We start from the raw sequence: 16,400 nt of genomic DNA, 5'->3' as shown, positions 1-16,400 counted from the left end.
TTAAAAGTCCTCACTAATTCAAGTTGAGAGCCATAATCGCTCTAGGATAAAAACAATTTTTCAAGCGATTTGTCCTTGCCCTCATTACCCTATACCTCTTGCCTGATGGCAAAATCTGAACAAAGGAATGACCGGGATGTAATGGATCTTGTATAATTTCTAAAGCTTTTTTCCGGCAACAAGAATTGTAAATTTGTTCCGGAGTGGTTCCCCGCTGCCCTGATAACTCTATGGAGTGCCTTCGCATCAATGAGGTACAGCTACCATACCACACACAGAGTCCGTACGTAAGTAGACTTGTGATAGAACAATGGTAAAAGGCAAGCAGTAAATTCCTAGGCAGACAGTTCTTTCTGAGAATTCGTAAAGTCACTGCTGCACCTTCCTCAACAGCACCCTAGTATTGGCCCTTCATGACAGGTCCTCCTCCAATTCAATGCCTAGGAACCTAAAATCCAAGACCCTCTCCACACACACCTCAGAAATCTTAAGTGGCTGAATCTGTTTTATTTCTCCTAAAATCAACCACCAATTCCTTTGTTTTTGAGGTATTGAGTTGCAAGTTGTTTAAACTGCACTACTTTGAGAGACGCTTTCCTCATTCCTGTATGCCTCATCACTTTCTCTACTTGAAATAAGTCAGATTACTGTAGTATCAGTGAACTTAATGATCTTATTACTGGGGTGAAAAGGAGCACAGTCATATGTGTAGAGGGTATAGAGGAGCAGACTTTACACACAACCCTGGGGCGACCCGGTATTCAGCCTGAGGGCAGTAGAAACATAAGAGCCCAACCTGACCCTCTGAGATCGACCAGTTAAAAAATCAAGTATCCAACTGCAAGTAGATAACTGAAGTCCCAAGTCTGCCAGTTTAGACACCAGTCGTTGTGGGAGGATGGCATTAAATGCAGAACTAAAGTCCACAAAAAGCAATCTAGCAATGCTCCCCCGCTGCTCCAGATGACTCAAAGCAGTATGAATGGCTATAGCTACCGCATCCTCTGTCTACTGGTATACAAGCAATAATATCCCTCCACATCAGTTTCTCAAAGCACTTCATGATGACAGATGTAATAGTGCTGGGCGGTATACCGGTTTAACCGGTATACCGGTTTTTGAAAAAAAAAACGATATGATTTTTGAACATACCGCTATACCGGTATGCGCGCCTCCTGCAGTTTTTCTCCAATTACATCCGGGTTGCGCCCGTGCGCACGTGACGTCGGCGCGCATGTGACGTCATCGCGCACGCAACGTCGCTAGGACGCATCGCTGGAGCTGGAGGAACCACAAGTTGGGTAAGTTGGGCTGGGGTTGGGGGGGTTGTGGCTGGTGCTGGGGTTGTGGCTGGTGCTGGGGTTGGGGGGTTGTGGCTGGTGCTGGGGTTGGGGGGGGTTGTGGCTGGGGGGGTTGTGGCTGGGGCTGGGGGGGGTTGTGGTTGGGGGGGCTGGGGTTGTGGCTGGGGGGGTTGTGGTTGGGGGGGCTGGGGTTGGGGTTGTTGGGGGGGATTGGGGGGGCCACCAATATTTATTATTTATTTTTTATTTATATACCGTCAAATACCGTGATACCGATATAATTTTGAAAAATACCGTGATATAAATTTTTGGTCATACCGCCCAGCTCTAAGATGTAAGTTCCACTGGTCGAAAATCATTCAAACTGCTTGTAATAGGCTTTTTGGGTAGCGGAAAAATAATGGACGACTTAAGGCATGATGGAACCATAGCCTGAGACAGGGACCAATTAAAAATCTTAGTAAGGACTCTGGCCAATTGGTCCGCACAGTCCTTCAACTCTCGTCCAGCCACTCCATCCAGCCCCCCCGCTTTCCTTGGATAAAAGTGTCATTATTGTAACTCAGTGGTTTCAAAGTAGCTGTTGGTGTCACTTCAAAACGGGTAAAAAAGATATTACGCTCCTCTGCCAATGAGGCATCTCCCGTAGCCTCCCTAGAGTTACTGGATTTATAGCTAGTAATATGCTGAACACCCTGCCATACCTCCTCAGATGTTCCTCTAGAAATCTAGCTGAAGGTTAGATTACAATTACAAAAAAGGTGGTGAATGGAACATTTTTTAATTGGGCCGGTGTTAGGGGAGTGCCGCATTGGTTGGTCCTTTGATTTTTAACTTGTTTGTTAATGAACTGGAGGTGGGCATAGAAAGTTCTGTTTCTATTTTTGCTGATATGAAATTGTGCAAAGCTATAAGTTCAAAGCTGGATGCTGCCACTTTGCAGAGCGATTTCACACAACTAGAAAATGAGGTTCAATTTTGACAAGTGCAAACTTATGCACTTTGGTAGAAATAATAAACACAAGTTGGGGGTATCCTTAACCCTTTCACTGCCAGCTGTTTTTAACAAAGTGGAACTTCTACTGCCAGACAGTTTTTGAACATTTTGCACTGTTTCATTTTAGGGGCCTTTCCTTGGGGGGACTTTTAGTTTACCCAGGAAAACTATATATCGTTTTTTTCAGCACAACCTAAGCTTTCAAAATATGGTAGAATTTTTGTGTAATTCCAATTCTGTAACAAGATATAGGCTTCTAAATGTCTAAAAAAAAAAATGAAAAAATATTTTCCATAATATAAACACATACACCGGAAACAAATTATTTTATGCATGAAAATACAACTGATGTAATGTCCCAAGTCTCCTGAACGTGCCAATACTAATTAGATATAGTTTTATGGAGATTTTTCTCTTGTATAGGTCAAACTCCCAGCAGTACACTACCAAATTTCCAAAGCACTGCTTCAGAAAGCTGCATACTTTAGATTTCAAGGTCAAAAATTCCACTAACAGAAGGTTTATCCCAGAAATTTCTTAAAAATCACTTCAAAGCTTCCTGTCTATAGTATCTTATCTCCTACAGGTCATAAAGTAACCAAATAAAACACCCAAAATATGAACGCCAGGGGTCCACTGAACAGTTTGATACACAATATGTATAGGTTTACCTAAGTATGTGGCATGTAAGGGCCCCAATGTGAACATTCCCCCATATGATCTATCATTTTTGTCATTTCAGCTTCTGCAAAATCAATACATTTATGTCATTTTACATAGGATAAAGTTACAAAAAGTACACTCACCCCAGAATGCCATATATTTTTGGAAAGTACACATTCCCCCGAATCTAAAATGGGTACCTGTCTTTCTGCTCCAAAGTACCAAGCCACACAGCATTTCAAAAGTTAGCAATTTTGATGACATTTCCAAATATCCCCTCAAAGCTTCCACTTTGCAGCATCTTATCTCCCACATAGCATTAGGTACCAAGATAAAACACCCTAAATTTGAACGCCAGGGGTCCACTTAACAGTTTGATGCCCAATATGTATAGGTTTACCTAAGTATGTGGCATGTAGGGGCCCCAATATGAACATACCCCCATATGATCTGTCATTTCAGCTTCTGCAAAATCAACACATTTACATCATTTAATGCAGGATAAAGTTAGTAAAAAGTACACTCACCCCAAAAAGTCATATATTTTTGGAAAGTACACATTTCCCAAAATCTAAAATGGGTACCCATGTCTTTCTACTCCAAAGTACCAAGCCGCAAAGGTTTCCTAAGATTGCCAATTTTTATGACATTTCCAAAAATCACTTCAAACCACCAATATGCAGCATCTTATTTTCTATAGGTTATTATGTACCAAGATAAAATACCCAAAATATGAACCCCAGAGGTCTACTGAGCCGTTTGATGCCCACTGTACATAGGTTTATCAAAGCACATGACACTTAGAGACCCCAAAATATACCTTGTGCACACTTATTTCATGGCTTACATTTACCTAATTCGTAAACACATGGCAGTTTTATGTGGGATAGAAACTGCAGAAATGTAGGGTGACCCCTGAAAACTATATATTTTTGGAAAGTATACGTTTTGACAAATCCAACATTGGTACTTTGGTGTAGAAAGGACTCCTTTACCCATGTTGGATTTGTCAAAACGTATACTTTCCAAAAATATATAGTTTTCAGGGGTCACCCTACATTTCTGCAGTTTCTATCCCACATAAAACTGCCATGTGTTTACGAATTCGGTAAATGTAAGCCATGAAATTAGTGTGCACAAGGTATATTTTGGGGTCTCCTAAGTGTCATGTGCTTTGATAAACCTATGTACAGTGGGCATCAAACGGCTCAGTAGACCTCTGGGGTTCCTATTTGGGGTGATTTGCCTTTGTATGCAAGAAATTGTGAGATAAATGCACCAAATTGCAACATTTTTAGGCGATTTTCTGAAATGTCATAGAAACCACTAACTTTAGGAAAACTTTGCAGATTGGTACTTTGGTGTAGAAAGGACTCCTTTACCCATCTGCAAAGTTTTCCTAAAGTTAGTGGTTTCTATGACATTTCAGAAAATCGCCTAAAAATGTTGCAATTTGGTGCATTTATCGCACACAATTTCTTGCATACAAAGGCAAATCACCCCAAATAGGAACACCAGAGGCCTACTGAACAGTTTGATGCCTTATATGCATAGATTTACCAAACTATGCAGAGTACAGGGGCACCCAAATAAAAATAGTGCATATGAATTTTTACGTATGATGCTCCGGCTAGTGCAATTTTTGCACCCGGTATGTGTGTTATGTGCCATAAGACCCCCTAACAGTATGGAGACCCTAGAAAACCATACATTTTCCGAAAGTACACATTCTGACAGAACAAAAATGGGTAAATACATCTTTCTACTGCAAACTACCAAACTACAAAGCCATGCTAAACAGAACGGTTTTTGACATTTCTGAAAATTGTCACAAAGCTTGCGTTTTACCTCATTATGTACCCCCACAATTTGTAACATATCAATATAAAACTCTAAATATGAATGCCAGGGGTCTACTGAACAGTTTGATGCCCTATATGCATAGATTTACCAAACTATGTGGGGTACAGAGGAAGCCAAATTGAAATACATCAGACAAAATGTCCATGTGCAAGACAAGTAACAAAGAACAATATGAAATGCAATAAAATTGCTAAAATCCCAAAAAATAAAAAGTAAAATCAATTTTTTTTTTTCCTAGTGATGTCTACAGTCAGAATCACAGTTTGAGTATTCTGGCTTGGGCAAATTAGTTTTACAGACAAAGTCAAGCGAACAACTATGCATAACTGAAAATGCAATAAAATGACTAAAAATGCACCAAAATCACAGAAAATGTAATAAAAACATCAAAATAAAGAAAAGGTATTGCCGCAATGGCAATAAAACATTTTTTTCAGGCAAGAATAAAAAGGATGCGATAAAAAAATAACAAAATTACTTAAAGGAGAAGGAAAGGCTAATAAAGAGTTAATCTCAATCTGCAGGCATACCTTCAGTTGTCTCAATAGTGCCCTTAAGTCTCCCCATACTTCACCCGATCAGAAGCCAAACAGGAAAAAAAACGCTGAGCAGTGTAGAGAAGATTCCCATAATGCATCGACTTGTTACTGCAGGCAGCGCATGCGCACACAGCAGGAGCGTCCGGTTGCCATGGCGATGGAGAACTGTGACAAGCAGGTGGGGGGGCAGGTGCTGCGAGCGGCGGAGGGTTGTGGCATGAGTGGAGGGGGGCTGGCTTGTGCTTTTCAGCCCATACAGACATGCTGGACAAGATGGCGGTGCCGTTCACTGAAACAAGTATGTAGGTTCTAGTAAGTATATCTCTGTAAATCTTTCATTGGGCAAGCCAGGAATATAGCGTTTTTACGCAGCAATAGTAGTACTATTTAATAATATGCTTAGATTTTGATTTTCCTTCTCCTTTAAGTGTGTGTGTGTGTACACATGGCAAAATGTGTTTTGTGTGTGCTGTGAAGGTGTGAAACCCCCCCAACCCCCCCCCCAAAAATGTGTGTGTGTAAGTATAAGTGTGTATTAGTGTAATATGTGTGTGTATGTGGCACCTACCCCAGGTCAAGGAGCTGGAGATCGCTAGTGGGAGACAACAGCAGCTGCAGAGACAGCAGCAGCTGCAGGGAAGAATCCCCAGTAGGCAGCACAGGAAGCGAGGGGAGCAAAGGGGGGGCAGCGCAGGAAGGAAGGGAGAGAGCTGGCGTTTCCTATGGGGCCCCTGGGCGATCGCGCCCCATGGGCCACCAGTTACCCCCTCTGCTCGTTCTCTAGGGGGTTCTTTATCCTGCGCTCGTTCTCTGCACTCTGATTAAGCGCCGAGCGCAGGAGCTACCTGCTTGGCGCTGAAAGGGTTAATGCTTAGTACCTAGGTTTTTCTGGATAAGGGTTATTTCTCTAACTTCTCCATACCTTGATACTGTCGTGATTTTTATGGTGTACTTTTTATTTCTAAATTATACATAGCAAACCGTTCACTCTGTTTAAAATTGTATTCTTGAACCAACAAATGTATATTTTTAGTTGTAGTATTGGTGTGTAGGCAGCCATCTCGGTGCATTGTATGTATTGTATTGGTGCATTGTGCATTCTGAGCTTTCAGAAAGAACCAGAGCTACGCATTAGAACTGCTTTCAGGTAACCTCTTTTTTTCTTCTACTCCCATGTAACTGGAGGAGTTGCAAGCCGGACTTGGATTTCTTACACTCATTACTACTCATTAGTATTTTTTTTGCCAGCCATGTGTTCAGTGAAATTCTGCATTTCAACATCTGCAGTTTATTTTGCAGAATGCCTAGCCACGTCTGTCACATTTCGCAAATTTTCCGGCAAAATGGGACAGATTCACTCATCACTACTATTGAGTTCTATTCTTCTGGGAGCTGCTATATTGCTACCTTCGCATTGGTTTGCTGATCTGCAAGTTGTAGGAGTATCACCCCCTCTCCCATCAGCCACTTATCAGTAAAGTGTGACTGAAGTTTATTGGAGAATAGGTCACATGGCTGTGGCACCCTGGGAAATGAAAAAATATGGCTAGCCCCATGTGAAATTTCAAAATATAAAAAAATCTGTTTTTGATAGGTTTTAATGCAGGATTCTGCTGGAGAAGCTCTATTAACTGATGCATTTTGAAAGGTGCATTTTATTTATCAAATCAACAACATAAAATAACACATTTTTCAATGCAATAAGGAAAAAGTGTGGGTCTGTCTTTTCTAGGTCTACCTTTAAAGTTTGTTACAAACGTTAAAGGGGTAAGGTTTAACAGTATGAGCATGAATCTGGCAGCAGTTCCAGCATATTGGGTCAGTCAGCCAACTGAACTAGCTATTTAGGATGTGGCAGAAAAAGGTGGGAAGACAACGGGAGTCTTAAAATGTATATGGGAGTGGAACCCCTTAGTTTCCCTCTAGGTCACACCAAGGGCCCCAAACTCTATCAAATTTATCAAGTGTGCCCCCTAGTCTCATGTAAGTTTATAAAGAAGAGTAACAGTATTCACTAGTAGACTCTTCCAGGCTGTAATGGTGGGCAGGGTAGGGCCCATCCAGTGCATTGTGAGTGTTGTGTTTTTTTTTTTTGTTTTTTTTTTTTTTTTTTTGCATAGAACAGTATTCTGTAGCGTAGACAGGAACTATTATGAGCACTTATACTGTCTAGGACTCCTAGCAGGTTTTCGGAGCAGTCACAGTAGGGAAGCCTAAGTTATTTGATAGTTAGTCACTTCTGATCAGAACTTAGCGATATATGGACATGACCAGATCATGTGAAAAAAGTTAGCAGGGCTTGCTGCACAAATCTGGCACTGATCTGTTGAGGTACGGCCCATCTTAATGTTGTGATATACAGGTGATGAAAGATTTTATACTGTATATGGGGTAACCAATACCTCCCACACTTACACTCAGTGCCTGAGGTTGCTAGGTGGGCATCTGCGGGAGTAAAAACACTAGGAGACATTACCATGGGTGGGGAATGTAAACAATTCAATACACCAAACTGAGTTTCAACTCCCAGTAAACATGATATTTCAGTACCTACAACTGAAACACGCCTACCAGTCACAATTCCCTATAAGGCCAGTAACCATCACTGAAACCACACTGGAGCGATATCTCCGCCGACCTGACCTTACAAAGGTACTAACGTACATATACATTCTACTAATGCAAACACTCAACAGCTCAAGGTTAAACAACAATGGAGTCAAGATATACCGGACTTATATACAGAAAAAAAATATAGATAAGACACGCATTTATAGCTGCATCCTAAAATCCTATCCGCAACCCTGCATGGCTACTTGCATGCTTTGTGGGTAACCCGCAGTTACCCGACCTGCTGCAGGACTTTAAACCAAATTTCCTCTAAAATGTCAAACATCCCAAAAATATTTTTGCACATCTAACATTGGTCCATTGGGCTGGGCAAATTATGCTAGAAGTAAATCACAGCATTTCTATTTACACTGCTGTGTACACCACTGCATTTGTGACTATAGAATTGAGGGTAGTACATTGATTTTGACTACATTTCTGTAAATTTTTGCCATTTTTATTAAGTATATATGGTTTGAAATGGGTAAATGTACATGGTTTTCATTATCGTCTAGATTACACAATTAGTTCCCTGATTATGGAACTCTCTTTAGGATATCCTAGTTACTTAGAGAGACCACTTATATGGGTTCAAGAAATCTTTGACAAGCAGTGGTGACATGAGTTCCCATGCATTATTGCAACAGAAAATCATTGGCTTTTTGCAGTTTTTCAGTCAAAGTGTTCAGGTTCTAATTAGGTACATGTACTGCTTTTCCTTACAGATGGAAAATGGACACACACTATTTGATTACAGCGTTGGTTTGAATGATATTGTTCAGCTGTTAGTACGTCAGATTCCTGATTCTGTTCCCACAAAGGATAAAGAGTGTGGGATTTCTGATGCGGATTCTGGTTGTGGTTCTGGACAGGGTGAATCTGATAAGAATTCCAGTTGTGGTGAGGGTGCGACGGATGTAGATGGACAGCCTGCTGGCATAAATAGTGAAAATGTAGGACCTAGCCTGTATAAGGTATGTTTTTATTAAAATATCCTCTGTAATAATGCATGTGCTTTCTGTCATTAATAGCAGTTACTTTTGTAGAAAAATGACTTAGTGGATGCTCGAGATCTTAACATGGGTGCTTGGTTTGAGGCTCAAATTGTAAGTGTCTCAAAGAGAGTGAATCCTGATGGGATGTCAGCTGAAATCTTGGACACATCTGCAGCTTCTGATGACATAATCTATCATGTGAAATATGAGGAGTAAGTACTTTTTTAATTCAACGTCGGGGTTTGTATCTGGGGTGCTAAGTGGCAAAGGCTGCTGGGCTATTTAGTCATGCTAATTAAAGATTATAGGTTGTGTTTGTGACTTGTTAGAATAAAATGAACTCCTTCTTGCCAAAACACATGCAGTTTACTTTTACTTTTTGTCTATGCCGCACTAGCTGGCGAGTGTCGACCAAAAGTGCTTTGCCATCCAAAAACCAATTTCAGATTTGATCTGCATCTCTGCCAGCAGAATAAATGCATTAACCCACCAAACACGACTTAAGCTTTTTGAAAATAAAGATCATTTCAAGCACTATACCTCATGTTTAAATATTCAGCCTTTTTAATTTTTTTTTTTTAAGATTTTCTTTATTGATTTTATGCAAACAAGGAATTGGGGAAAGAAGTAAAAAGAGAATAGAAAAGAGAAAAAACAGACTTCATGATTTTTAATGTATTATGGTTTGGAACAATTATCTAAGCTTAGCCTCTGTTCTCCTGCTGATCTGGCTGACTCCTTAAAGGGGTTGTTCACCTTTTGTATAATCACGTATATAACAGTTCATATTAATATAACAATCTTTGCTATATACATGGTTAACTAAAAAAAATGTGCAGTTGAAGAGATATTCACCTCACTATCCCTCTGCTGATCCTTCACTTCTGCACAGACTCTGTGCTGGTGAAGGGAATGTCGTTGGTGACCCCTATAAACACAGTTGCTTTTTTACTTATATTATATCATGCATAGCTCTGGCAGCAGACTCCTATTGGCTGTGTCTCCTGTCAGTCTGATGTTGCTTCCTATGCCTTTGGCACAGTGCCGCAAATCTAATATTACAGTTACATGTTAGATTTGTGATATGCTGGCATATTTCATTGCAAGGGAGAAATTAACCAGTGACCTTTCAAATTATGCAGCTGGTTAGAGTGCACAAACAAGCAATGACTTGGTCCAATAGGAAAAAAGTAAGGGCAAAGCCTTGATGTGTTGATGTATGCATATAGGAAGTTCTCAGTGTGCCTGGTTCAAAATAGCCCACTCCCATCAGAAAACTTATCACAAGACAGAAGGACTGATTGGACAGGTATAAAATAGCTTTTACGGTGACCTTTTTTTTTAATGGAAAATGGATTTTCTGACACGCTGGAAGCATTGTTGGTGGTTTAATAAGATTTGGACTTTGAGGGTGAACAAGCCCTTTAAGACTCAAAAAAGTAACCATAGTGTGCTGTCCTCAGCCTGCATCCTTCAAACTCCATAGTTCCCTACATACCTGATGTCAATAAGGAAAGGAAAATGATTGTGCAATGCATTGTGGGTTATATAGTTCCTGCATGCTTTCTTTAACCCTTTTGCTGCCAGCCGTTTTGGTCAAGGCGGAACTTTGTACTGCCAGACAGTTTTTGAACATTTTGCACAGTTTCACTTTAGGGGTGTTTCCTCTGGGCTACTTTTAGTTTACCCAGGAGAAGAATATATCTGTTTTTTCAGGACAACCTAAGCTTTCAAAATATGATAGAATTTGTGTAATTCCAATTCTGTAACAAGATATAGTAGAGAGAGTCAAATGGAATTAAACTAAAAAATTTTTTTTAAATATTGCTTGTCTCTAACTCGTGTAGTATCTATCTTTTTAGTTATCCTGAAAATGGAGTTGTGCAGTTAACTTATAAGGATGTGCGGTTGCGAGCACGCACCACACTACCATGGCATGATCTTAAAGTTGGTCAGGTGGTCATGGTAAATTATAATCCAGATGAGCCGAAAGAGAGAGGATACTGGTATGATGCAGAAATACTGCGGAAACGTGAGACCAGAACAATTAAAGAAATTTATGTCAAGGTGTTACTGGGGTGAGTATTTCTAGGACTTGCATCTACACCTGTATCTTGCTTGTAAGGTAATTTTAAGAAGATATTTGTGGTATTGCAGTTAAGTTAGCCTGCAAAGCATTTATATCAGTAGGGTTATAACATAGTTGCATATGGTTGACAAAAGACCAAGTCCCAACCCTTCCAAGTAAATCCAGCACACACAAACCTATACTGGACCTATATGTATACTCCCATACATAAACCATATATCCCAACATGAATATGAACTGTAGAGTTTAGTATCACAATAGCCTTGGATACAATGCTTGTTCAAAAGTCATCCAAGCCCCTCATGAAGACATTAACCAAATCTGCCATCACAACCTCACTAGGAAAGGGTATTACATAACCTCTATGCCCTCACCATGAAAAACCACTTACACTGCTTCAAATAAAAGTTTCTCCAATTTCAAGAGGTGGCTTCTGGTCGTTTTTATGGGAAAAAATAACATCCCCTATCTGCCTTTAATCCCCTCTAATGTACTTGTACAGAGTAATCATGTCCCCTCGCAAGTGCCTTTTTTCCAGAGAAAACAACCTTTGCTTTGACAGTCTAACCTCATGGTTTAAATCTTCCATCCCCTTTACCAGTTTAGTTGCCTGTCACTTTACTCTCTCTAGCTTACTAATAAGGACTAGAGCCCAAAACTGCACTGCATACGCAAGGTGAGGCCTTACCAGAGACCTATAAAGAGGCAACATTATATCTTCATTCATTGGGGCAATGCCCTTTTTTTCATGCAAGACAGCAGTTTATTTGCTTTAGTAGCCACAGAATGACATTTTCCAGTTTGCTGCCCAGTTTTCCAAATCGCTCTGTAAAGCGGCAGCATCCAGGTATGCAACTTATAGCTTTGCACAATTTAGTGTCGTCAGCAAAAATAGAAACAATACTTTCTATGCCCACCTCCAGGTCATTAACAAGCAAAGGACCAAAGACTGACCCCTGCGATACTCCACTAACAATGGCCCAATTAGAAAATGTTCCATTCACCACCCTCTTTGTAATTGTAATCTAACCTTCAGCTAGATTTCTATCCAAATATGTTCTAGGCCAATATTCCTCAGTTGGATCATTACCGTTCTGTGAGGTACAAACGATTTAGCAAAGTCTAAGTAGATGACATTCACTGCCATTCCAGTGTCGATGTTCATGCTCACCCAGGTTTGGCAATCCGAGCTAAACTCGTTTAATATGAATCCCATCCGGATCTGGACCTTTGTTTACCTTTACATGTTCAAGTCTCTTGAATTTTCTCCTGAGTGACTCATACATCAATAGTTATATTACTAGAATTGGGTCTGTTAAAACCGAAAGCTTTAATTAGCTGGCTCCTCAGTTGTATAGTTTAAAAAAAAAAAAAAAAAAACAGTTCTGCACTTTCCCTGTTTGCATCAACCAACTTGACCCCCTTGTGATAACGGTCCCACCCCTTCTTGCTTCATTTTTTTACAATTTACTTATTTAAAATATTTTGGATGTCTGCAAAGCCTGTATATCTGATTAGACTGCTGACTGTTATCGGTTATAACCCTATCAGCTTTTGCTCTAGTTTTAGTTGCCTGTATTTTTTCCTGCATATTACTGCAGAAAAATGCATTAATCAAAGCTGTCATTAATCTCTGTGGCTTATTTTAGGGATGCTGGTGATTCCCTTAATGACTGTAGAATACGGTTTGTTGATGAAATTTACAAAATAGAAGAGCCGGGATCTGCATATATTACCACAGAGAGTCCTCAAAAACGTGAGTTGAAGACTTTCTTTGTTTGAGACTTGTAGTATTGCCTGCAATTTGTACTACTCTTGCAATAGCGTAAGATAACGTACTATATTTCTCAGGTCAAAATGGTCCAGAGTGTAAACACTGCAAGGACAACCCAAAGAGAGCCTGCCGGATGTGTGCATGTTATGTTTGTGGAGGCAAACAGGACCCTGAAAAACAACTACTTTGTGATGAGTGTGACATGGCATTCCATATTTACTGCCTTAAACCCCCATTGTCTGCCATACCACAGGATGAAGACTGGTGGGTATTGCTGTGAACTCATTAAATGTACATGTATTTTTTTTATTTAATGTATGTGTGTGTGTGGATATATAGATATAGAGAAATATAAAAGATCTACACACCCCTGGTAAAATGTCAGGTTCCTGTGATGTGCAAAAATGAGACAAAGATAAATCATTTCAGAACTTTTTCCACCTTTAAACCCTTTCCCTGCCAACGACGTATGGCGTACATCGTTGCAGGGAAAGTCTTTATCTGCCAACGCCGTACGTCTTTTGGCAGATAAAGATTCTCTGCTGAAGCGGCATGCGCCGCTTCGGCAGAGAGTTTTTAGAGATGACAGCCCCCTGGGCAACGAGCCAGGGGGGCTGTCGTGTCGGCCCTGCGAGGCGATCATTGCAGGGCCCCCCCCAAGCAGCAGACGCGATCGCATCGCGTCTGCTGCTTGCACCCGCTTCCTGTCCCCGTCCCCCCCCAAGGAGCCGCCCACTCACCAGGACTACTGCAGGAGGGCCAGCCATGTGATCCGGATCTTCTGGACAGGTAAGTGTTTTTATTTATTGTATTTACACACTTACACTCATTTACACACATTTATACCTACATACAGCATATAATTTAGCACTTTTTTTTGTTTTTTTGTTTTTTTGTTTCATTTTACATACTAATATACACTCATATACACACTTACACATTGTTACACTACGTTTACATATGTACACACGTGTATACGCAAACTTTTTTTGTATTTATTTTTTCATTTTACTGCTTGTTTTTAGTTTATTTTCCTTGAAAACTGTTTATTTTGACAGTGTGACTATTGGATCAGATATTCTGACCACTAATTACACTGTCGTGTGACTTATTTTGTTTTGCTGATTTGCACAATTTTTGTGGTTTTATTGCATTTTTATCCATGTATTAGTATTCCTGATCTGTTTTTAGCGTAGCTTTGCCAGGTGTAACTTTGGTGTACAAAAATAACTTTGCCTATTTTGAATTAATCAGAATGTGTACTTTCCAAAAATATATGGCTTTCTGGGGGTCTGTGTATAGTTAGGGGGGGGGGGTTACTGCACATAAATACGCTGACAGGGGGCTCTGTGCAAAAGCTGAGTTGGCAGGCGAGAAATCCATATGCGCTATTTTCATTTTGGGGTCAGTACATACCGCAGACTTTGGTATATCTTTGCATATTGGGCATCAAACTGTTCAGTAGACCTTAGGTGTTCCTATTTGGGGTGATTTGCCTTTGTACGCAAGAAATTGTGTGAGATAATTGCGGCAAACTTCAACATTTTTGGGCGATTTTCTGAAATATTGTAAAAATCTGCAAACTTTAGGAAAGCTTTGCGGCTTGGTACTTTGGAGTAGAAAGACATGGGTACCCATTTTAGATTCGGGGGGAAAGTGTACTTTCCAAAAATATATGGCTTTCTGGGGTGAGCATACTTTTCTGTAGCATTATCCCACATAAAGGATGTAAATGTGTTGATTTTTTGAAATGACACATCATATGGGGGTATGTTCCCATTGGGGCCCCTACATGCCACATGCTTAGGTAAACCTATACATATTGGGCATCCAACTGTTCAGTGGACCCCTGGCGTTCAAATTTAGGGTGTTTTATCTTGGTACCTAATACTATGTGGGAGAGAAGGTGCTGGAAACTGGAAGCTTTGAAGGGATTTTTGGAAATACATAGTAACATAGTAAGTTGGGTTGAAAAAAGACATATTTCCATCAAGTTCAACCATAATGCCTATATATAACCTGCCTAACTACTAGTTGATCCAGAGGAAGGCAAAAAATGTCCTCAAAATTGCCAGCTTTAGGAAAGCTTTGCAGCTTGGTACTTTGGAGTAGATAGACATGGGTACCCATTTTGAATTCAGGGGAATGTGTACTTTTAAAAATATGACTTTCTGGGGTGAGTGTACTTTTTACTAGTTTTATCCCACATAAATGATGTAAATGTGTTGATTTTGCTGGAGCTGAAATAACAGAAATGATTGATCATATGGGGGTATGTTCACATTGGGGCCCCTACATGCCACATACTTAGGTAAACCTATACATATTGGGCATCAAACTGTTCAGTGGACCCCTGGCGGTCATATTTAGGGTGTTTTATTTGGTTACTTTATGACCTGTAGGAGATAAGATACTATAGACTGGAAGTTTTAAAGCGATTTTTGAAAGTCAAAAATTTTGATAAACTATAATTTTAGGAAAGCATTGTGACTTGATAGTTTGGAGTAGACAGACTATTGTGCCTATTATGGATTCCCCAGAATCTGTTTTTTCCAGAAATGTGTAATTTTCTGGGATAAACCATCTGTTAGTGGAAGTTTTGGCCTTGAAATATAAAGTATGCAGCTTTGTGAAGCAGTGCTTTGGAAATTTGGTAGTGTACTGCTCGGAGTTTTTGACCTATACAAGTGAGAATTCTCCATATAACTATATATTTTTGGTATTGGCACGTTCAGGAGACATTGGACTTTCCAAATTATTTCATGCAGAAAAATAAAACTGATTTTTGTTTCTGGTATGTGTGTTATGAAAATTATGATTTTTTAAAATTTTTCAGACATTTAGAAGCCTATATCTTGTTACAGAATTGGAATTACACCAAAATTCTACCATATTTTGAAAGCTTAGGTTGTTCTGAAAAAAACTATATTGTTTTCCTGGGTAAACTAAAAGTCCCCCCAAGGAAAGGCCCCTAAAATGTTCAAAAACTGTCTGGCAGTAGAAGTTCCACTTTGGTCCAAAACGGCTGGCAGTGAAAGGGTTAATGTACCTATAAACTGTACCACTCAATTGAAAAACAAACTGAAATCTTTTAGGTGGAGGGAAGAAAACCAAAAAAACTAAAATAATGGGGTTGCATAAGTGTGCACACCCTTAAACTAATACTTTGTTGAAGCACCTTTTGATTTTATTACAGCACTGTCTTTTTGGGCATGAGTCTATCAGCATGGCACATTTTGATTTGCCCACTCTTCTTTGCAGAAACACTCCAAATCTGTCAGATTGCGAGGGCATCTCCTGTGCACAGCCCTCTTCAGATCACCCCACAGATTTTTAATCTGATTCAGGTCTGGGCTCTGGTTGGGCCATTCCAAAACTTTATTCTTCTTCCAGCGAAGCCATTCCTTTGTTGATTTGAATGTATGCTTTGGGTCGTCACGCTGAAAGATGACGTTCCTCCTCATGTTCAGCTTTCTAGCAGAAGCCTGAAGGTTTTGTGCCAATATTGACTGGTATTTGGAACTGTTCATAATTCCCTCTTAACTAAGGCCCCAGTTCCAGCTGAAGAA

At 40.0% G+C, this 16,400-nt stretch overlaps 1 protein-coding gene across 2 annotated transcripts in view; it reads left to right on the top strand.

The window, feature by feature from the left end:
- uhrf1 (ubiquitin-like with PHD and ring finger domains 1) overlaps positions 1 to 16,400 on the top strand; it is a 109,957-nt gene that overhangs the window by 15,313 nt on the left and 78,244 nt on the right. For both annotated transcript variants that reach the window (XM_002940137.5, XM_012963705.3), the window contains exons 3-7: positions 8,699 to 8,947; positions 9,020 to 9,180; positions 10,831 to 11,046; positions 12,707 to 12,813; positions 12,909 to 13,095. In XM_002940137.5, the coding sequence (XP_002940183.2) occupies positions 8,699 to 8,947; positions 9,020 to 9,180; positions 10,831 to 11,046; positions 12,707 to 12,813; positions 12,909 to 13,095 (920 nt within the window). The remainder of the gene's footprint in view (positions 1 to 8,698; positions 8,948 to 9,019; positions 9,181 to 10,830; positions 11,047 to 12,706; positions 12,814 to 12,908; positions 13,096 to 16,400) is intronic.

This window comes from Xenopus tropicalis, chromosome 1 (genome assembly GCF_000004195.4).
Source record: "Xenopus tropicalis strain Nigerian chromosome 1, UCB_Xtro_10.0, whole genome shotgun sequence".
NCBI lineage: Eukaryota > Metazoa > Chordata > Amphibia > Anura > Pipidae > Xenopus > Xenopus tropicalis.
This window is presented reverse-complemented; position numbering and strand designations above follow the sequence as displayed.